Raw genomic sequence first — 23910 nt, 5'->3', positions numbered from 1 at the left:
TCATTCTGGAGACTTCAATCATCAATCCTGAAATAAAGAAAAGTAAATCTGCCTCCCAAACTGAAACTCAAGTGAGCAGAACTTTCCAAATGATTGGTTGCAAACTCCTGTGAGGTCACGAGTAGAGATCTGAAGTGTCGAACTCCAACATAGTGCCGAGGTCAAATGTTGGAGCATAAAGCCCCTTCAAATCATTAAAGTTTTTAATAAGATGTGTATGGCCAATATGCCTAAGCATTAAGACCTGAAAAGCTGCACCAAAACTCCTTGCACTGGTCAATGTAGGTACTACTTTAACTTGAAAGCTCAGTGAATGAAATACCACTGTCCCCCATGTCCCCACCCTCAGGGTCACAGCTATTTTTCAGTACTGTTAAGGAGTTATAATGTGAAAAGGTCTCAGCAGCCCTGCCATAGAGCCATGGTCCTGCCCACTTTGCTTTGCAGATGCAAGACCTGGCATCATGCCAAGGTTCTCAACCACATTCATGTGTGCTGCCTGTGGGGGACTCTGAAGCTCAGGTGGCGGAACAAGGTACCAGGCACTGGAGGTGCTTCCTGGAACTGGCCTGCCAAGCACTCACATCAGTATTGAGAAAGTCACCTCTGCATTAGGCTGGTCATGCAACCAGACTGTCAGCAAAAGCAAACATTCAATGGAAAGTTCGAATCTGGAGTCTGCTTTTAGGATGGCCAAAGGAAGGCTACAGGGTACTCCGAAGGGTTCATCTTGCAGTTTTGATATTAACTTCCAATCCTGGGAGAAGTTTGCCCAAGATTATTACACCTGGCCCAACAAAACTTATGTTTTATTCATATGTGGGTTGTGGACATCACAGGTTAGTCCAGCATTAATTACCATCTGTAAATTGTCCAGAGGGCATTTAAGAGTCAATCACATTGCTGTGGGTCTGTTACAAGTAAAACCAGACAATGTAAAGATGGCAGATTTCCTTCACTAAAACTTAGAGTGAACCATTTCTTTTTAAAAACAACAGTTTACAGTAATTGCATGGTGATCATTATACTAGCTTCTTATTCCAGATTTTTTAAAATATGTATTTATTGAAAAAATGTTTACTCTTTTACAAGAAAAATAGTTATAAAAATACAGAAAAATAGAAGTAACACTTTATTATATTACAGTAATGTTAACAATAAACTGCGTACTTCTCTATGGGATAAAATAGTCTCATATTAACTTAATTTGAGTTTATATTAACTAGGGTTAAATGAAATCAAATTCAATTAAATTACAATCCAATTAAATTAATTTACATTACATTACACTACTCCACTCACCACCGAAGCTCCAGCCCATGGGAGCAACAGTTATTATACCGTATTTACTAGGCCTCTTCTCCCCCACCTCCCCAACCGGGCTTCCAAGACCACCATATATGGGCCGTTGAAGCTATACAGAGGCCCGAATCAGTACCGCTGGCAGGTCCATGTCTGTGTAATTTAGAAAGAGCTGCCATGTCTTATAAAATTGCTCTGTTCCATGCGCACCATACTGGTCAGATAATCTTGGGGCACGTGCTCCATCACAAGTCTGCACTACTCCACAAGACCTGGACGTTTTTCTACCTAGTTCATTAGAATGTTCTTCCTTACACAGTATGAAGGAATGTGAAATAACCTCTTCCCATGCTCACCCAGAGAGGGCAGATTCCATAATCCCAAAAGGAGGGATACCAGATCTGCCTTAGCTTCAATTCCCAGGATCTTCTCCAGCTCATTCACTATGGCACCCCAGTATCCGCAAATCTTGTAGCAACATGCGAGGGTGCCTATGCTGATTTTACATTTGAGACATCCTGGAAAAGATCCTCTCTTAAACTTTGCTAACCCTTCTGGTGCCATATGGGCCCTGTGAAGGATCTGCAATTGCATAGTTTGTGCTTTATTGCATTTTGAGCTTTTCTTTACATTCTCCCATATATCCTCCCATGTTTCTGATGAAATTTCTTCCCCCAATTCTTGATTCCAGATCCCATGGAGTCTCTCCATATTCCCCAAGGCACTCCCTCTCTGCAGCTGGTATATGATACTAATAGAGAGCACCTCCACATCAGAGCACTATTGTTTCTATGTCTGACTTGTAGAACTGAGCCAACAGCGCGATCTTCTTCTGTATATAACTCCTAACCTGAAAGTATGGGAAAAGGTCCCTATTAAGAATCCCATATTTCTGACTTAATTGGTTGAAAGACATCAAGACCTCTCCCTCAAATAAATCTCCCAAACAGGAGATTCCCTTACCCTCCCATACTCTAAGGCCAGAGTCCATTGACTCTGGACTAGATCCTGGGGCTCTCGCTAATGGAGTGAATGGCAAGGTCTTAAGCAAATTGCCCTCACCCTGCCACATTATCCTCCATGCTTTCACCATATTCAAGATAATTGGGCTCTCTCAGTGCTCAGCCACGGATCGCATCTTGTCCATAAATAGTGAATTAACTAAGGAACATCTCGCCTGTGAGGCCTCAACATCAAGCCATATCGATCTCGAGTCCTGACGCACCTAGTCACCCACGTATGACAGCAGGGCGTCTATTTGGTATCTCTACAGAACTGACAGATCCATGCTCCCTGCAATATTCTGCAGAAGTTGCAGCTTGGTAAATTTAATTAGGGGGTGCTTACGTCACCAAATAAAGGATCCAAGCCAACCGGTAAACCTCCACAATACCAATCTGGGTAACAACAACAGGAGCATCCTCATAGGATATAATAGCCGAGGAAGAATATTCATTTTAATCAGGGCCATAGGGGCCTAGCCACAATATTGGTAGTCCCTCCCATCGCTGCAAGTCCTGCTTTATCCTCTCAAACAACTGTACAAAGTTAGCTCTGTACAGTTGATGGAAGGTGGGGTAATAAAAATTCCCAGGTCGAGAAAACCTTTTTGTGACCACCGAAAAGGAAACTGCATTCCATCCTCCGGTCCCAGCACTTCCACCAATCCTCCCATGGGCATGACTTCTGTCTTTGCAAAATTTATCCTGTATCCCAAAAAACTGCTGAATAAATACATTTTTTTGTATTAGCTGGGGTATGGACTTTTCCGGCTTAGCCGGAAACAGAAGGACATCATCCGCATAAAGGGTAATTTTGTGCTCCCCAACTCTCACCTTCGGTGCCACTATTTCAGGGTCCTTTCAGATGGTCTCCGCCACTGGCACAATTACCAAGGTGAATAGCAGCAGTGAGAGAGGACAATCCCTGTCAGCTGCCTCTTCCCACATTAAAATTGGTCGATTTGACACCATTCGTGATAACTGCCGCCTTGGGGTTTCTGTATAACACTGCCACCCTCCTAGCGAAACCACCCCCCTTGGACCAAAGCAATCTAAAACATCAAACAGATAAGACCATTCCACCCAATCAAACACCTTTTCTGCATCCAGGGAGACCACCAAGCTCAGAATCAATCTCTGTGGATATACCTGCACTATATTCAATACCCTCCTGATATTATTGCAAGAGCTGTGGCCCTTGATAAAACCAGTCTGGTCCTCTTTTATAATAACAGGCAGGACCTTTTCCAACCTCAAAGCCAAATATTGAGTCTACATTCAACAGTGAGATAGGACACTCAATCCTCAGGGTCTTTCCCTTTCTTATAAATAAGGGAGATATTGGCCTCCCTAAGGGAGGGCGGAAGGCAGTCCTGGCTATACGAATGATTATACATCTCCAGAAGTGGTTCAGCTAACATGTGCAAACACCTTGTAAAACTCACTCGGGAACCTGTCTGGACCTAGTGCCTTGCCACCTTGGAGCTGCCTTACTGCTTCTTGCACCACTTGTAATGTCAGAAGTGCATTTAAAAGTTAGACCTGCTCTGTGTTTATACTAGGGAGGTTCAGGTTTTCAAAAAAGAATCCCATTCTTGCTACTCCATCTCCACAGCTCTACGACCGGTATAACTCTGTGTAGAATTCCCAAAACCTGGCATTAATATCTTTCAGTATCTACCTGGCTTACCCCCATATTCGAACCCTTCACCACTTGTGTGTGTCCTGAGTCCAGAGCAGCCCAGAGAGCCATGACCCATTGTAACGGAACCACAGATGGTCTGTTATAATGTGCTGACTCGGCTGCTTTCAGCCAGGCCTCAAGCATCCGCTGCTGCTCTCCTCTCTGCCTCTTTCTTGTTGTTGAATATGAAATAAACAGACCCCTTAAATACACCTTGGTGGTCTCCTAAAGAATCCCTTATAAAGTACTGTGCAAAGATGCCATGCCTCAGCAGAAATGGATCCATGCGCTTAGCGCCATGTGCCTATTTCACTACCCTTGGTCTTAACATCCAAGTACACTGCCGCATAGTCCGAAATAGTAATGTTCCCAATCCTGCAGGTCAACACCAAATCCACACAAACCGACAGAATAAAGAACATGTCAATTCTTGCGTGGCATTTGTGTGGGTTTGAGTAAAAGGTAAAATCTCTCCCATTAGGATAGAAACACCTCTACACATCCACTAGCCCCAACTCCTTATACAAGTCCACTAGCTATCTAGACTGCAGAGGTGTACCCAACAGACCCCTTGGCACTCTGTCTATCCCAGGGTCCATGAGACGATTAATGTCCTCTCCTATAATCATATGGCACACCCCAAGAGCCATTAATTTGGAGGTTGCATCAACTAAAAATTGGAGAGGATGTGCCAGGGGCCGGTAAATTCAGGATGCCATACTCTTCTCCATGTACCAGAGCCTTGAGAATGATTAACTGTACATGCCCATCCTTGATTTGATCTGGCACCTGAAATGAGAGATTTCTTCATACCAGTATGGCCACTCCTCTGCTTTTGGAGTCGAAGGAGGAGAAGAATACCCTGTTGTATCCCCTCTTGCTGTAACTTCAGACGTCCCCCATCAGTTAAATTTGTCTCTTGCAGTATAGTGATGTCAACCCTTTCCTTCTTAAGGTTCGAGAGCACCTTTTTCCTTTTAATGGGGGATTGGCTCCCCTTTATATTCCACATGCACCACCTCAACAGATTACCAGCCACAACTGCACACTGCAGCCCGCGGTCCACCGAGAGGAAGAAGCCCACTCGATGTGCAGCAAGTGGAAAAAACACAAACTTTATCAAATCTAAAAACTATTCCTACAAATGCTACTAAAACTAAGAAATCACTACTCCTAACTTGAACAAATAAACACAAAAAGTACAAATCACTAGAGATCTTCCCCCTCGCCCATAGAGGCCATTCATTCCCAACCTTACAGCCATCCTGGCTCCTTCCAATTAGGGCCGTGCCCCAAACCTAGGCAATGGAAAAAAAACGTTATTTACATTCCTGAAAGTTAACAATGGACGCCATCCGCTCCCCTCCATATCTCAACCCCACACATCTTTACACCCCTCACCCAGAACAACAGAACAGTAAAATAACAGATAATTATCAAACGGTTACAATATTAAACAAAGCAAATTTTACATCAAAGCAATACCAAGCCTATAAGGCCAGAAACCATGAAAGGGAAAAGAATAAAGAAAGAGAAGATAAATAAAAATATCACGCCATTGTCCGCAAACATCTTTTCCTCTAAACCCCTCGGTCAAAGTCTATTATTTCAGAGAGTTCACAAATTCTTTTGCTTTTTCCGTTGAGTCAAAGTATAGACAGATTCCCCATAATGAAAACATAGTACCGCCGGTACTTCAGAAATTATTGAATATTTAAGTCTCTTAATTTTTTCTTATCATCATCAAAAGCCTTCGTCTTTTTAATTATGGCGCCAGAAAAGTCTTGAAAAAACATTATTCTTGAACCTTTATATACCAGCGACTGTGGATCTCTTCCCAGTCTTCTGGATGTTTCTATTATTAAATGCTTTTCTTTATTGCGGAGTTGCACTAGGACCGGATGGGGGAGCTAATCCGACTTGTATTATTAATTAGTGAGCCACGAGACGTGTTTGGGTTTAAAATTCATACCCTCATGTAGATGCAAAGGCAGTTGGGTACTTCTGCCTCATAGGATCTATAGCTCCATTCATTTTAATGGGGTTAGAAGGTGAGACCAAACTGGGAATTGACCTAATACTCTCTAACCCTGCAAAAAAATGCGCAGCTAGTTGGCTGCTCATATTGTCAGAGGATTTCTGTTTTCCAGTTTCACATCCTCACCTAACTCATGGGTAACGGAGAAGCATACTGTGGTTTGTGAATCACAGAAGTGGTCAAGGGAATAGCAGCAGTAGAAGTGCAAGGTTCGGTTCTGCCACGCAGTTCTGAAAATGGTACAGCCAGTGAGTTGGCAAATTGATATTTGCCTTGAATAACTTAACACATTTAGGAATGGACAATAAATACCGGGACAAAGTGAGGACTGCAGATGCTGGAGATTAGAGTTGAGAGTGTGGTGCTGGAAAAACACAGCATGTTAGGCAGCATCCGAGGAGCAGTAGAATCGACATTTCGAATAAAAGCCCTTCATCAGGAAAGAGGCTAGGAGCCTCGTGGTTGGAGAGATAAATGGGAGGGGATTGGGCTGTGGAGGGGGAAGCTAGCTGAGAGTGCAGTAGGTGGATGGACATGAGCGTAAAGGTGGTAGGTCGGAGGGGAGGGTAGAGCAGTTGATGCCATGGGGTTGGAGGATGATGAGTCGTTCTGAGGCGAATGATGAGTCGTTCTTCCTCCAGGCGTCAGGTGGTAAGGGAGTGGCTATTGAGGTGACCCAGGACCTGCATGTCCTCAGCGGAGGGGGGGGGAGAGGAGTTGAAATCTTTGGTCACAGGGGTGGTGGGGTTGGTTGGTGCGGGTGTCCCGGAGATGTTCTCTGAAGCGCTCTGCGAGAAGGCATCCAGTCTCCCCAGTGTAGAGGAGACTGCATCAGGAGCAATGGAAACAGTAAATGACATGTGTGGAAGTGCAGGCGAAACTTTGATGGATGTGGAAGGCTGCTTTGGGGCCTTGGACAGAGGTGAGGGGGGAAGTGTGTGCAATTACTGTGGTGGCAGGGGAAGGTGCCAGGAGGTGGGGGGAAAACATGGGCCTGATGAGGTAGTAGTGGAGGGATCTGTCTTTACTGAAAGCGGATAGGGGTGGAGAGGCAAATTTATCTCTGGTGGTGGGGTCAGTTTGTAGGTGGCAGAAATAGCGGAGGGTGATGCGATGTATACAGAGGTTGGCGGGATGGAAAGTAAGGACCAGGAGGGCTCCGTCCTTGTTGCGGTTGGAGGTATGTGGTTCGAAGGCAAAGGTGCAGGGAGTGGATGAGATGCGCAGGAGGGCATCATCAATCAGGCGGGAGGGAAAATTTCAGTCTTTCTTTGCTCCTCGGATGCGGCCTGGCCTGCTGTGCTTTTCCAGCACCACACTCTCAACAATAAATACTGGCACAGCCAGTGACATTCAAGTTCCATTAATTAATGTAAACAGTAGTGTCTGAAATGCTATATAGGGCAGACTATAAGAACACATAATTTTAGCACAGAGTGCAAATGGATTGAAAAGGAAAAAGACAGATAAATGTGTACTGTATTCAAAGTATTCCAGATATTCCCCTTTGACTTTTTTTTAAAAAACTGAATGGAAAGTATTCTTGTTCGCGCAGACATGAGTGATGCATGCTGCCCGATTCAATGTCATAGAAAAATAGAGTCATAGAGATGTACAGCATGAAACAGACCCTTCAGTCTAACCCGTCCATGCCGACCAGATATCCCCTCGCAACCTAGTCCCACCTGCCAGCACCTGGCCCATATCCCTCCAAACCCTTCCTTTTCATATACCCATCCAAAAGGCTTTTTAACTGTTGGAACTGTACCAACCTCCACCAATTCCTCTGGCAGCCCATTCCAAACACACACCCCACTCTGTGTGGAAAAAGTTGCCCTTTTGGTCCGTTTTATATCTTTTCCCTCTCACCCTAAACCTATGCCCTCTAGTTCTTGACTACCCCACACCAGGGAAAAGACTTTGTCTATTTATCCTATCCATGCCCTTCATGATTTTATAAACCTCGATAAAGGTCACCCTTCAGCCTCCAATGCTCCAGGGAGGACAGCCCTAGCCTATTCAATCTCTCCCTACAGTTCAAATCCTCCAACCCTGGCAACATCCTTGGAAATCTTTTCTGAACCCTTTCAAGTTTCACAACATCCTTTCGAAAGGAAGGAGACCAGAATTGTACGCAATATTCCAAAAGTGGTCTAACTGATGTTCTGTACAGCCTCAACATGAGGTCCCAACTCCTGTACTCAATGCTCTGACCAATAAAGGAAAGCATACCAAATGCCTTCTTCACTATCCTATCTACCTGAGATTCTACTTTAAACGAGCTATGAACCTGCACTCCAAGGTCTCTTTGTTCAGCAACCCTTGGACCTTACCATTAAGACCTTACCATTAAGCCCTGCCCTGATTTGCCTTTCCAAAATGCAGCATCTTGCATTTATCTAAATTAAACTCCATCTACCATTCCTCAGCCCATTGGCCCATCTGATCAAGATCCCATTGCAATCTCAGGTAACCTTCTTCGCTGTCCACTATATCTCCAATTTTGCTTTCATCTGCAAACTTACTAACTAAAGCTCTTATGCTCACATCCAAGTCATTTATATAAATGATGAAAAGTAGTGGACCCAGCACTGATCCTTGTGGCATTCCACTGGTCACAGGCCTCCATTCTGAAAAACAACTCTTCACCATCACCCTCTCTGTTCTACCTTTGAGCCAGTTCTGTATCCAAGTGGCTAGTTCTCCTTGTATTCCATGAGATCTAACCTTGCTAACCAGTCTCCCATGGGGAACCTTGTCGATCATCCTATTGAAGTCACATAGATTAGATTAGATTACTTTTTAGATTAGATTAGATTAGATTACTTACAGTGTGGAAACAGGCCCTTCGGCCCAATAAGTCCACACCGACCCGCCGAAGCGCATCCACCCAGACACATTCCCCTACTTTTACCCCTGCACCTAACACTACAGGCAATTTAGCGTGGCCAATTCACCTAACCTGCACATTTTTGGACTGTGGGAGGAAACCGGAGCACCCGGAGGAAACCCACACAGACACGGGGAGAATGGCACAGTGGTTAGCACTGCTGCCTCACAGCGCCGGAGACCCGGGTTCAATTCCCGCCTCAGGCGACTAACTGTGTGGAGTTTGCACATTCTCCCCGTGTCTGCGTGGGTTTCCTCCGGGTGCTCCGGTTTCCTCCCACAGTCCAAAGATGTGCAGATCAGGTGAATTGGCCATGGTAAATTGCCCGTAGTGTTAGGCAAGGGGTAAATGTAGGGGTATGGGTGGGTTGCGCTTCGGCGGGTCGGTGTGAACTTGTTGGGCCGAAGGGCCTGTTTCCACACTGTAATGTAATGTAATCTAATCTAATCTGTAATGTAATCTAATCTAATCTAAATGTGCAAACTCCACACAGTCGGTCGCCTGGCGCTGTGAGGCAGCAGTGCTAACCACTGTGCCACCGTGCCGCCCACTAAGATCACGTCCACTGCTCTGCCCTCATCAAACTTCTTTGTTACTTCTTCAAAAAAAACTCAGTCAAGTTTGTGAGACATGATTTTCCATGCAAAAAGCCATGTTGACTATCCCCAATCAGTCCTTGCCTTTCCAAATACATGTACATCCTCAGGATTCCTTCCAATAACTTGCCCACTACCGTCAGTCTCATTGGTCTATAGTTCCCTGGCTTGTCCTTACCCCCTTTATTAAATAGTGGCAACTCTTAGCCAACCTCCAGTCTTCTGGCACCGCACCTGTGACTATCGATGATACAAATTTCTCAGCAAGAGGCCGAGCAATCACTTCCCTAGCTGCCCACAGAATTCTAGGGTACATCTGATCAGCTCCTGGGGATTTATCCAATTTTATGTGTTTCAACACATCCAGCTCTTCCTCCTCTGTAATATGGACATATTTCAAAATGGCACCACCTATTTTCCTACATTCTATATCTTTCATGCCCTTTTCCATAGTAAACACGCGTTCAAAGTACTTGTTTAGGAAGCAATTACAGAAAGATGGCTCAGGGTTGGACAGGACTGGCAGCTTAATGTTCCAGGATACAAATGCTACAGGAAGGGCAGAAAGGAAGTCAAGAGAGGAGGGGAAGTGGCGTTTTTGTTTAGGGATAGGATTACAGCTGTACTTAGAGAGGATACTCTCGGATATACATCCAGGGAAGTTATTTGGGTGGAACTGAGAAATAAGAAAGAGATGATCACCTTATTGGGATTGTATGATAGACCTCCTAACAGTCAGAGGGAAATTGAGAAACAAATTTATAAGGAGATCTCAGTTATCTCCTGTGGCTCCACACAAAGGCTGCCTTGCTGATTTTTGAGGGGCCCGGTTCGCTTCCCAGTTAGCCTTTTGTCCTTAATGTATTTGTAAAAACCCTCTGGATTCTCCTTAACCCTATTTGCCAAAGCTATGTCTCCTTTTTTTCCTCCTGATTTCCCTCTTAAGTATATTCCTATTTCCTTTATACTCTACGAAGGATTAACTCAATCTATCCTGTCTATACCTGACATATGCTTCCTTGTTTTTCTGAACCAAACCCTCAATTTCTTTAGTCATCCAGCATTCCCTATACCTACCGGCCTTTCCTTTCACCTGGTCTCTGGACTCTTGTTATCTTATTTCTGAAGGCTTCCCATTTTCCAGCCATACCTTTACCTGTGAACATCTGCCCCCAATCAGCTTTTGAAAGTTCTTGCCCGATACCATCAAAATTAGCCTTCCTCCAATTTAAAACTTCAACTTTTAGATCTGGTCTATCCTTTTCCATCACTAAGTAAAAACTCATACAACATGGTTTCTGGCTGCAAAATGCTCCCCCACTGACAACTCAGTCACCTGCCATGCCTTATTTCCCAAGAGTAGGTTATGTTTTGCACCTTCTCTGTAGGTACATCCACATACTGAATCAGAAAGTTTTCTTGTACATGCTTAACAAATTCCTCGCCAGCTAAACCCTTAACACTATGGCAGTCTCATACTATGTTTAGAAAGTTAAATTTTCCATCATAACCACCCTATTATTCTTACAGATAACTGAGATCTCCTTATAAATTTGTTTCTCAATTTCCCTCTGACTGTTAGGGGGTCTATCATGCAATCCCAATAAGGTGATCATCCCTTTCTTATTTCTCAGTTCCACCCAAATAACTTCCCTGGATGTATATCCGGGAATATCCTCCCTAAGTACAGCTGTAATCCTATCCCTTATCAAAAACGCTACTTCCCCTCCTCTCTTGACTTCCTTTCTGCCGTTCCTTTGGCATTTGTATCCTGGAACATTAAGCTGCCAGTCCTGTCCAACCCTGAGCCAGGTTTCTGTAATTGCTATGACATCCCAGTCCCATGTTCCTAACTATGCCCTGAATTCATCTGCCTTCCCTGTTAGACCTCTTGCATTGAAATAAATGTAGTATAATTTATAATTCCTACCTTGTTCTCTATTTTGTCCCTGCCTGCCCTGACTATTTGGCAGGCTTCTTTTTTCAACTGTATCAGTCTCAGATTGATCTCTTTCTTCACTAGCTCCCTGGGTCCCACCCTCGCACCTCCTCCCGAGCAGCTCTAGCAAATCTCCCTGCCAGTATATTAGTCCCCTTCCAATTTAGGTGCAATCCATCCTTCTTGTACAGGTCATTTCTACCCCAGAAGAGATTCCAATGATCCAAAATGTGATCCTCTCCCCTGCACCAGCTCCTCAGCCACGCATTCACCTGCTCTACCCTCCTATTCCTGCCCTCTCTAGCTCGTACCACAGGGAGTAATCCAGATATTCCTACTCTTGAGGGTCTCCTTTTTAAATTCCAGCCTAACTCACTTTATTCTCCCTTCAGAATATCATCCATTTACCTTCCTATGTTGTTGATTCCAATGTGTATAGTGACCTTCTGCTGGGCCCTTTCCCCCTTGAGAACATTCTGCACCCTCTCTGAGACACCCATGATCCTGGCACCAGGGAAGCAACACACCATCTTGATTTTTCGCTGCTGGCCACAGAAATGTCTGTCTGTGCCTGAGGCTAGAGAGTCCCCTAACACAATTGATCTCTTGATACCTGACATACCCCTCTTTGCATTAGAGCCATTCTCAATACCAGAAACCTGGCTGTTCGTGCTATATTCTCCTGAGAATCCATCAACCCCTACTTTTTCCAAAATAGCATTGAAATGGGGATTGCCACAGAAGACTCCTGCACTACCTGCCTACCTCTCTTACCTTTCCTGGAGTTAACCCCTCACGTGACTGTATCTGGGACTTCTTTCCCTTCCTATAGCTGACATTCATCACACCCTCTTGCTGTTGTAAATTCCTCATTGCATCTAATGGTTGCTCCAACTAATCCATTCGATCTGATCGGATTTGCAACCAACAACATATATTGCAGATAAATCCTCAGTAATATGTAAATTCTTCCTCAATTCCCACATTCGACAAGAAGCACATATCACTCTACTAAGGGCGATTTTTGCTTCTTTCAATCTGCAGACCCAGAAAATAGCATTGTCTTATTCCTCTAGAAAACACTGCTACATGTCTTGATAGTTGGCAGCTTGCGGGAAAATTTCTAACTCCTACTCCTATCCCACGAATATTGGAGCTGGCACTCATACTAACATCGCATCTATAATGCATTAGAATCTGGTGAGTGGCAACAGTGAACACAACGTTTCAATTCGTGTGTGTAACAAACAGAGCCAAAAAGCCAAAAGTCAGTGGAAATCCCCAACACACAGGCAGTAGGTTACAAGTTACCCAGGATCCACTTGAGGGCAGCACCAATTCACGACCCAAACATTGGGCCAATTACTCAAATTCTCAGCAGAACACTGATTAGAACTGTAAAAAGCAGTAATATTTTCACAAGTTGTTTTATATATTTGGTCAATGAGTTAAAGTAGCAAACAGCTTCCAGTTATTAAACTCTTTCATTCTCACATTTTTGGCCAGTCAATTTACTTTTTGTTAGAAACTGCGAGTTGCTGGTCAATGTTTTTTAGTATTTCTTTGACCTAACTTCCTTCTTTCACTCCCACCCCATTTTATTCCTGTCCTCATCTTGTCATGCCTGATTGTGCCACACACGTGCATGCACATACACACACACACCTTGAAAATCTACAGGTCTCACCCTTCTTTCCAAATCCCTCCACATTCTATAAAATTCACTCATTTTCCAAGACCACTGGAACATCCATGACTTTAACCATTGATGCCCCAGCTTTCAGCTGTCCAGACCCAAAGCTTTGGAATTATCTTTTTGAACCTCTCCACTTTTCAGCTCATTCTCATGTTCCTTAATAATGACCACTTGGTTCACCAAGCTTTTGGTTCTCCTGTCTTAATAATATTCCTTCAGATGGCTGGCAATAACGCCACTGGAAAGCACCTTGAAATATTTTGTATGTTCAAGGCACTTTATAAATGCAGGTTGTTGTTGAGTAGTACAGACCAGTCCTTTGTGACTACAAAGCTCAGCTGAAGTTAGAAAATAATGAAGTAGGAGAAAAAGAAACGGAGCAGTCTTTCTTTGCTCCTCCACACCTCAATTTAAAATGACAGTCTTAAGGTTTTCAGTCAATGTCATGCAGAGGTGCATCTCAATTTTACCTCGTCCAAATCAAACAAGAGCAAAATGATTTAAGAACAGATTATATATTCCAGATTGGATATTTTAATTTGCAATGTTTACTTAAAACGATTCAACACTTACGAGATGGGTCCATGACAATTGCTCTGGATGTTTTCCAACAATTGAGGAGGGGCAACTTCTTTACAGAGGTAGTGGTGAGCATCTGCAGTTAGCCTATAGTATCCATCGATTAGTGAGACAAATGAGAAGCCTTCTTTCAGGGACGGAAACTCAACTTCCTATGTCAAAAACAAAAGCAAACTGTATTTGCAAGTGAAAGTACACAACAGTGTATAGTTTTATAGTCGTTCTTAACTCACAAACAATGTTGCTGCTTCTCTGCAAAGCACAAGTTGGAACAAAGTTCAACCCAAGTTAAACAGAACGTAAAGGAGCAAACGTTCAACTATACACTTGACTTATTTCTGCAGATTGTCTTAATTGGAGCTATTGGTTTTACATCGTAGAAAATTTTAAATCATGTCAGCTTTGGTCTTGAGAAATGTCTCACACAATGAATCAATCACCCTCAAAATGGATTTTTAAAATTCTTTAATGAGATATCAGCATTACTAGCAATACTTACTTTTCCATTTCTAGTTACTCTTGAACTGACTTGATTTGTTAAGCCATTTCAGGAGTAGTTAAGAGTCTGCCAATTTGTTATGGATTTGGAGTCACACGCAGGTCAGACCAAGTAAGTATGGGAAATTTCCTTCCAAAAGGATATGACTGAACCAGATCAGTTTCTGAAGTAGGTGGGTCTGATGTTCAGCCTATGACTCCTGGAGGGAAAGAAGTGCATGTATTGAGCTGTCTTGTATCCAGTTTCTTTTGTATGCCCCTTGACTCAAGCTACCTGACTTGTTACTGAAAGTCTATCCCGTAGTTAAAGTCTGAAGAGACCAAAGAAAGGAACAGCTACAGAAAATGTACAAAAATAACCTGGATAATGAGGCACCTGCTTCCATTGATATACTTGTACGACACATCACATTTCAGTCAGGAATGCAGAGGAGATAAGAATGAAATGCAGAAAATACAAATTAAAGAGAGAGTTATAACACTATAACTGAAGGTATCAAACAACATTTCGGACACTACTGAAAAATTGACTTTTTTTTTTAAACTGTACACCAATACCATTTACTTCAAAGACTTCAAAGTGCAAGATGTGGAATCAATGTGGGTAAAACTAAGAGATCACTGCAGGCTCCCAAAACAGCAGTTACACTGTAGCTCAGAATTTTCAGAATTGAGAAATGAGACATACAAGAAAGGTATCGTAGTAATCTTGGTTGGGCTTAATCTGTAATGTAGTTTGGGTGAACCAGGTTATTAAAGGAAAGGCTGGCCTCCATCCTAGAATCTTGGAAAAAGGAGCTGCAAAGATACTAAAGGCATGGGTTATAATTTTCCAAAACGAATTATATTCTGGAAGAGTGCCAGCAGATTGAATAATGTTGTTACATTAGTTATTCAAAAAACGAAAGGAGGCAACAAGATGGAAACTATAGGCCAGTTAGCTGAACATCTAATGTAGGAAAATTGGTGAAACCCATTATTAAAGAGGTTACAGCAGCATAATTAGAAAATCAGCATGGATCAAGCAGAGTCAACTTTTAGTAAAAAGAAGAAATTGGGTTTAATTTGAACTTATTGTGGAAGCAACAAGCAAGGTGAATAAAGGGGAACTTGTAGATGTGCTGCACTTGGATTTTCAGCATGTATTTGATAAGTGACACACTAACACTAAGTGCAAGATAAGTGCACATATAGAGAATAACAATGTCCTGGATAAAGATGATCCAGTAGTTCAGTGGCAGTGTCTCTATCTCGGAACCAGAAGGCCTGGGTTCAAGTCCCACCAGCTCTAAAGATATGTAATAACATCTCTGAACAGGTTAATTAGGAAAATATTTTTTTAAAAAAGGTAAAAGATTGGTTAGTTAAGAGGAAAAGAAGCAGAGAGTAGGCATATATAGGTCCTTTCCAGGTTGGATAGTGAATGATTATTGATCAGTGCTGGGGCCTCAAAAATATATAATGTCTATCAATAACTTGGATGTGAATGTTTTGGTAGCTAAATTTGATTAAGACACCAAGATAGGTAGGGGAATCAGTTGTCAAGGGAGTACAGGGTCCAAAGTGACACAGTTTAGGTTAAGTAAGTGGGAGAAAATTGGCAGATAGCATATAATATGGGAAAATATGAACTTAACAGCTATGGCAGTAAGAGGAAAAAAGCAATGTGCTATTTAGATGGAGAGAGCTTATTCAATTCCGAGCAGGAGTGATCTGGGTGTGCTGGTACATGAATCACAAATTGTTCGTGTGTGAGTACAGTAAGTGATTAGGCACATGAATGGAATGTTGGCATTTACTGCAAAGGGAATGGAATATATGAGAAGGGATGTTTTACTGCAGTTGTAAGGAACACCACTGAGACAAACCTAGAGTGTCATGTACAGTTTGGGTCTCTTTTTATTTGAAAAAAATGATGATATAATTGTGTTTGAAGCAGCTCAGAGAAGTCTTATTCTTCTTATTCCTGGGATGCAGGGCTTATCTTATGAAGAAGGCTTTAGCAGGTTTGGTCTTTGGTCACTGGTGTTTAGAAGAAAGAAGATGGTCTTATTGAAACCTATAAAATTCTGAGTGATCTTGATAAACAGATACCAGGAGGATATTTCCTTTAGTGGGAAAGACTGGAACTAGGGGGACAATGGTTGAAGAATAAGAGGTCTTGCTTTTAAGATGGAGATGAGAAGAATTTTCTCTCAGAGGATCACTGAAGTATGAGAGTCACTCCTCCAGAAAACAGTGAGGGTTGGGTCATTGTATTTATTCAAAACTGAGTTTGATAGATTGTTGCTAGGTGATGGAGTCAAAAGTTATGGAGGGCAGATGGGAAAGTGGCGTTGAGACCACAACCAGATCAGCCATCATTGGAGCAAGTTAAAGGGGTGACTGGTTTACATGCTCTTCAAGGTGCTCATTTTTATTAATTTGTGGGATGTGTACATCTCTGACTGGTCAGCATTTTTATTAGTTGTCCCTTGTGTCCTTGAGAAGGTGATGATGAGCTGCCTTCTTGGACCAACGTCGTTCACATGCTGTTGGCTGACCAACAATGACCTTAGAGAGGGAATTGCAGGATTTTGACCCCAATGATAACCAGGGAACAGCAATTTCCAAATCAGGATGGTGTGTGGCTTGGAGGGAATTTGCAGATGATGGTATTCACATGCATCTGCTTTCTTTGTCCTTCCAGATAGAAATCATCATGGGTTTGGAAGATGCTGTCTAAGGATTTCAGTGAATTAGCAGCACATCTTGCTGATAGTACACACTGCTGCTAATGAGTGTTGGTGGAGGAGGAAGTGAATGCCTGGGGGTGTGGTTTGCTTTGTCCTGGATGGTGTCAAGCTTCTTGGGTGTTGTTGGAGCTGCACCCATTCAGGCAAGTGGAGAGCATTCCAACACACTGCTGACATGTGCTTTGTAGATGGTGGACAGGTTTTGGGGAATAAGGAGGTGACTTATTCGCCACTGTATTCTTAGCCTCTGACCTGTTCTTGTAATTTTTGTGAGACAAGTCTTGTTTCTGGTCAATGGCAAACCCAAGAATGTTGAGAGTGGGGGATTCAATGATGACATTAAATTCAACATGGAATGTCAAGGGGAGGTGATTAGATTGCCTCTTATTAGAGATGATCATTGCCTGGCATTTGTGTGGCGTGAATGTTACCTTCCACTTGTCAGCTCGCACCTGGACATTGTTCGGATCTTGATACATTTGAACATGGACCACTTCAGTATCTGAGAAATTGCGAATTGTACTGATAGTTCTGTAATCATCAGTGAACATCCCCACTTTTGACCTTATTATAGAGGGAAGGTTATTGGTGAAGCAAAGAGATGTTTAGGCCTTAGAGACTATCCTGAGGAACTCCTGCAAAGATATCATGGAGCTGAGATGCTTGACCTCTGACAACCACACCCATCCTCCTATGTGCCGGGTATGACACTCTGTCTTTAAAGCTGTGCTAATGAGGCACTCTCAGGGAGACACTGGAGATGGACACATCACACAATTGCTTTGTGCCTTCAAACAGTGTTTCCCTAACGTTCAGCAGTGAGCTAAGGAATGAGTACCTCCTTAGTGTACTGCAGCCAATTGCGAACCTATTTGTGCAAGAATTAGTCGACAGCTTAAGAAAGAAGGATTCAATCACAGATTATATGTCGATACTATAGACTGAAAAACAAGCTGCAGAAGTGGAGCAAGTGACAGGAAGGCACAGTCTGACACAATTATTAAGCCACAAACTATCTCCTTAGAATGTTTCAAAACAGATGAAGTAACCTACAAAGTAATACTATAAGCACAGGCTTGTTTACTTGATTATAGTATTTGATAAGCCTTCAGCATAGACGGTGAACTTTTATCACGAGCCTGTATATTCATGCCAAACCATTCTATACAGACAGAAGGACACTTGCACTGCCCAGGAGAAATAGAATGTTTACATCAAGGGAATAAAGCCTGACTTTATCAACATAATGTGCTGAATTGCAAAACTAAAGAGAAGGAGCTGAGCTGACAGACAGGGATAACTGGTTACGAAGAAAATTTCAAAGATATTTGATGATTACCATACATGGAAACATCCAGTGAAATTTATACATGTACTGTGGGTCTTAAGTACATCACCCCTCTTAGTATAAAACTATTGAGATAACAAGTCTTCGTAAATCCCATGAGAAATTCAGAAGTGACTAAGTACTTTAATAACAAAACTAATCTTTTCCATTATGGAAACCTAAGTGAGTTTCCTCATCCGCTGAAATCAGAAACTGTAGGAACAGGACCCTTGCCCTGAGACACAGTCATTATTCACAGAGTAGTTATGCGACATGACAGTCGAAAAGTTCCAGTGTATTTACATCATACGTTTGAGGCTGCTGCCTTGTGATTGAATGGTTGAGAAACAAAGAATCAAAAAGAATCAAAACGGTTGTCTGGCAAGCTGTTGGGGTGGGGTGGGGGGAGGTGATGAGGTTGGGGAGGGTGTGTGCTGTGGAAAGGTTTGTGTTTAGAACCATTATTCAGATTTATAACCTCAAACTGAACTGGAACAGTGAGAGGAGAGAGTTCTTTCGTTATTCCACATAATACCGGACATAATTATACACATCATCCTTCTAGATTTATAATTTTATCATATAGTTCCAACAACTTAAATGGTTGAAATTATTGCATAAGCAGTGATTAATATCATATTCAAAAATGCAACACTATTTGCAAGTGTACTGAGCTAATAAAGGACTCCTCAGCTTCCTCAGTGACTAGTAATTGTTAAACACATCACCTGGTGTTGGGCTACTTGTTTTATTTTCTAATGCTAAATGTACAGCACTGTTTGTGCCTTTCCACAAGTGCACAAGGTTTTGTACTATTGCTTCAGTGGAGGAGTTTGGTTGTGCAGGGGTCCTAACTTGTATGATGCCTGATGAAATCCAATGAGATGGTTGAAACCATTTGTGCTGCACCTCACTCACCTTCTCCTCAATAGACTGCTGAACCTAGCTAGTGTCTGCCTTCCATCTCATAACCCATGTGCAGCAACCTCTACCAGCAGATAGCCTGTGGATCATGTACAAGCAAAATGTTGCTGACATGGGAGATCCAAAATAAAAACAGAATGCTGGAGAAACTGAGCGGTCAAGCAACATCTATGAAGAGAGGAACAAGAGTTATTGTTGAGTCCAGTATGACTCTTTTATTTGAAACATTAACTCTGTTCTTCTCCATGCAGATGCTGCCACACTTACGGAGTTTCTCCAGCACTTTATTTTTATTCCTGCAGATCAAGGAATGGGAAACATGGGAAGTCACAATCAAGTTCCTTGCGACAAATCTTCATTTGCCCATGACAGGCTTTGAACTTCCACAGCAATGTGATCCTTGAAACAAAAACAGGGTCACATTGGGAGAGCTCTCCATTTAGAGCATTCACCTACGAAGAATTTGCACATTGAATTCCTCCAACTGGTTCAGGAAGTGGGAAGCTGGATCGTATTCTTAACTACATCTCCTAATTTCTGATGGAGGACAAGGTTTGTTTACACTCTGACACTCCCCACTGGCTTGATCCATCTTCATGGAGAAAGCATGGGCATGTAGGCAATGACATCATCAGCATGAGCAGGCAATTACATCATCAACATGGGACAACACAAATTGGAACCAATTCCAGCCGCAAGCCTGGATCTTTCTCAAAATGTACTATGCGTGCTGATTAAAAGCTCAATTTTGACGAAGAACACTACAAAGAAATCAAATACGGAATATATTTCACAGACTCTGCAACTAAAAACAACCCTACCCCCCCCCCCCCTTATTATGCACGAAGCTTCTGATGTATGTACCGAAATAAAATGATCCAAAGCATTAAAACAACTGATTTCATTTACACTGTGCATAACTTCTGACTAAGGCAAACCTCTTGACACAAAAAAAATGCATTCCTGCCTGCACATGCAAATGAGGTAGGCACATGGACACAGCTTAAAACCAAGGGACTTCCTGTTTTCAACAGAAAAGAGGAGAATTCTTTTTTTCTCAGACTGTTATTGGTCTGTGGCATTGTCCTCTCCCGAGAGAAGTGAAGGGCAGGGTCACTGAATAATTTTAAGGCTGAGTTAAATAGACTGCTCGTTGGTAAAGGAGTCAAAAGTGTACATGGGGCAGACAATCAGATCAGGCAGGATTATATGGAATTGCAGAGCATGCTCGGAGGGTTGATCAGCCTTTCTCTTCTAATGAATTTGTTTATCATTCTCAGACAGCTCATTTCCATTTTGTGCCTACACAACTGACCCAGGTGCAGGTGAAAATCATAGTCAATTATTCCAATGTGTATTAAGGAAACAACTAGAACCTCTAACTGCATTATGGTATTTGAATAATCATATGACAGTACTATAATTGATAAATCAGCTGCAACGTAGTTCTATAAAGTTTAAAGGTTATAAATTGCAGATATTTTCCAGTAAACTCATTTCATTTATGTATCAGCTTGAGGTGGAAGAGCTCTAATTTACTTTCTGTTGAAGAAAGTCAGCATCTTTGACATGGTGATAACCTGGGCTACATAAGCTTCTGTTCGATTGAACCAAAGTAGCATCAATCACAGAAAGCTCAAAGTTATTATGAACATTAGAGGCAGCATGAGAATCTGAGTGACCACAGAATGTAAAAACATCTTGCACTCAGTTAAGACGTTACCAAGAGAGGCACAACTGGTTTGCACTGCTAGTTTTATTAAGGTCAAGCACAAGCCTTGGCAACATAGTAAGAAGAATAATATTTTGAAATTTTCTTGTGAGATGAGGCAATGCCCCTTCCTGGAACAGAAACAGCTTACTTCCTTAGCTTTAGAGCAAGTCGAATAAGGCAGAAACATGTTGTAAAAGGACAGGATAATGCAGAATACATATACCATAGGCTTCCTGTTCTTACACAGCAATTAGTTCTCATCACTGGTTCAAAAAGGAATCATATTTAAATCAGGACAAAACATTCAATGTAACCTTTCACGGTCATGACGAATTCACCATTGACATGCAGTGTTAAACATCAGTCTTGAACAACAGGATCTATAAAACAAACTGGAGACTTTGTAACCACTGAGAATCCAGAGGAATTCAGCTCCAGTGGTCAAAATAAGTTTAATTTAAAGACATCATTATCTTGTTAGTTTGACACCAATAGTGAGGAAAATGTTCAAATCTACTATAAAGGATGTGATAACTGAACAATTAGAAAAGAATGACAAAATCAGGCAGAGTTGGCATAGATTTATGAAAGGGGAATTATGTTTGAGAAACTTGTTGGTATCACTTTGAGATGTTACTTGTAGCACATGTAAAGGAAATCCGGTGGATTCAGTGTATTGGCATTTTTCAGAAGGCTCTTAGTAAGGTTCCGCATAAGTTCATAAATAAACTTAGAGTACACAGGAATGGAGGGAATATATCAGTACGGATTGAGAATTGGTTGTCATAGAGCTATACAGCATGGAAACAGATCCTTCGGTCCAACTTGTCTATGCCGACCACATATCCTAAATTAATCTAGTCCCATTTGCCAGCACTTGGCCCATATCCTGAAAATCCTGCTATTCATATACCCATCCAGATGCCTTTTATCATGTTGTGATTGTACCAGCCTCCACCACTTCCTCTGGCAGCTATGGTAAATATAGGGGAATTGGTCTGGGTAGGTTGTGCGTCGGTGTGGACTTGTTGGGCCGAAGGGCCTGTTTCCACAAAAATAAAATTCCACACATGCATCATCCTCTGCATGAAAAGGTTGCCCCTTAGGTCTCTTAAATCCTTCCCCTCTCATCTTAAACCTACGCCTCTAGTGTTTGACTTCCCATCCCTGGGAAAAGACCTTGGCTACTCAGCTTATCTATGTCCCTAATGGTTTTATAAACCTCTATAAGGTCACTCCTCAGCCTCAGACATTCCAGTTAAAATAGCCCCAGCTTATTCAGCCTCTCCCTGTAGCTCAAAACTTCCAACCCTGGCAACATCCTTGTAAATCTTTTCTGAACTTTCAAGGAACTATGAACCTGTACTCCAAGATCTCTGTTCAGCAACAATCCTCAGAACCTTACCAAGAAAGCAGAGAGGAGGAATAAAACACACCATTCTCAGGATAGCAGACCATCACAACAGAAATTCCACAATGATCAAGGCTAGACCCACAACTGTTCACAACTGACATGTTTTCCAATGTGGAGGCAATTGGAATATTTCCATAATGATACCAAACAAGGCGTGAACACAAGTTGTAAGGAGATGCAAGGAACATTCATTTGGACTTGGACAGGTCAAATGAATGATAGAACAGACAGAATATAATGTGAATAATAGCGAAGATACTCATTTTGGTGGAAAAACAGAAAGCAGGTTATTTATTAATGATGAGAGAATGGAAGTGCAGGAGCCCAAAGGGATCGGTAAATACTTCTCCTTGAATCAGTAAAAACTGTCTGGAAGTATAAGTAATTAAGGTGGCACCATTCTGTTGAAAGTAATTTCAAAGGCATTTGTGTACAGGGATATAGAGGTCTTGCTATAGGTGAGACCTCACCGAGAGTATTCTGTACAGTTTGGATCTCCCTACCTATGGAAGGACACACTTATCACAGAAGTAGTTAATTGGGTTGTTCACTAGATTCATGTCTGGGGTGGTGGGACAGTCCCTGGCTGGTGAACCTAGAATCAGATTACATAATCTCAGATTACTAGCACGTCATTGAAGACTGAGATTGGAAAGATTTTTTTCACCCAGAGGTTTGAGGAAGATAATTTATTGAGCAGGTTCAAGATAGATGTCAATAGGTTTCTGGTGACTAATCACATTAAGGCATATGGAGATAATGTATGAAGGTGCTATACAGGAGATGATTAGCTGTGACCCACAATGGATGGACAGCCTTGATGGGCTGAATGGCCTCCTTGTGTTCTTGCATATTTCCTTGTTGCAAAGTCATTGTTTCGTTGCTGCTGTAAAAGTTTTATTCATATCCCGCTACTAACAACATTTGCCATAACCTGCCCCAAAATCTGCTAAGGCCAAGACTTGAGTCATTTTGAATTTTACAGATTTGAGTTTAAAAACTTCTGTATGGGCAAATTTGGACTATTAGGGGCTTAAAGCGCATGGCAAAACTGTGGACAAGGAGTTCCTGATGAATTGAACACTACAACCTCATTAATAAAATATTCTTCTCAATCCCCTTTAACAGTCAACAAAATGGACAGACTGGAAAAGGGCATAGTGACTAATATCAACTGCAGGAGCCCATGGCTCGGGACTGTCGAAGATTATCCCCACTGGCCACAACAGAGGCAGATGACAATCACAGAGGGGAAGGGAACTGCTGTGACTGGCAGAGTGAATGCTAAGGGCTCCCTGGAGGTCCAGCACATCTTCTCCCCCGATCCATAAACAGTGCTGGAAAAAACACAAGTAAATATCCTGCTTGATTCAGTTCCTGATCCTGGGTGTACTACGTCTAGTGATCTTCCTTCCTTGAATATCTATATATGGGCAGATTACTAACTAAGCAATCCAATCTTGCAAAACTCACAAGGTAATACCCAATGTTTGATGGAATTTTCTGATTGAACAGTACCAGGTGAACAATCCCAAGTATGCTAAGAATTACACTAACAATTTTAAATGAATGA

General features: G+C 42.2%; 1 protein-coding gene across 2 annotated transcripts in view; it reads right to left on the bottom strand.

Annotated features, from left to right (window-relative positions):
• Positions 1–23910, bottom strand: part of jak2b (Janus kinase 2b) — a 169286-nt gene that overhangs the window by 39743 nt on the left and 105633 nt on the right. For both annotated transcript variants that reach the window (XM_043715280.1, XM_043715286.1), the window contains one exon: positions 13720–13877. In XM_043715280.1, the coding sequence (XP_043571215.1) occupies positions 13720–13877 (158 nt within the window). The remainder of the gene's footprint in view (positions 1–13719; positions 13878–23910) is intronic.

Source organism: Chiloscyllium plagiosum, chromosome 2 (genome assembly GCF_004010195.1).
Source record: "Chiloscyllium plagiosum isolate BGI_BamShark_2017 chromosome 2, ASM401019v2, whole genome shotgun sequence".
Taxonomy (NCBI): Eukaryota; Metazoa; Chordata; class Chondrichthyes; order Orectolobiformes; family Hemiscylliidae; genus Chiloscyllium; species Chiloscyllium plagiosum.
This window is presented reverse-complemented; position numbering and strand designations above follow the sequence as displayed.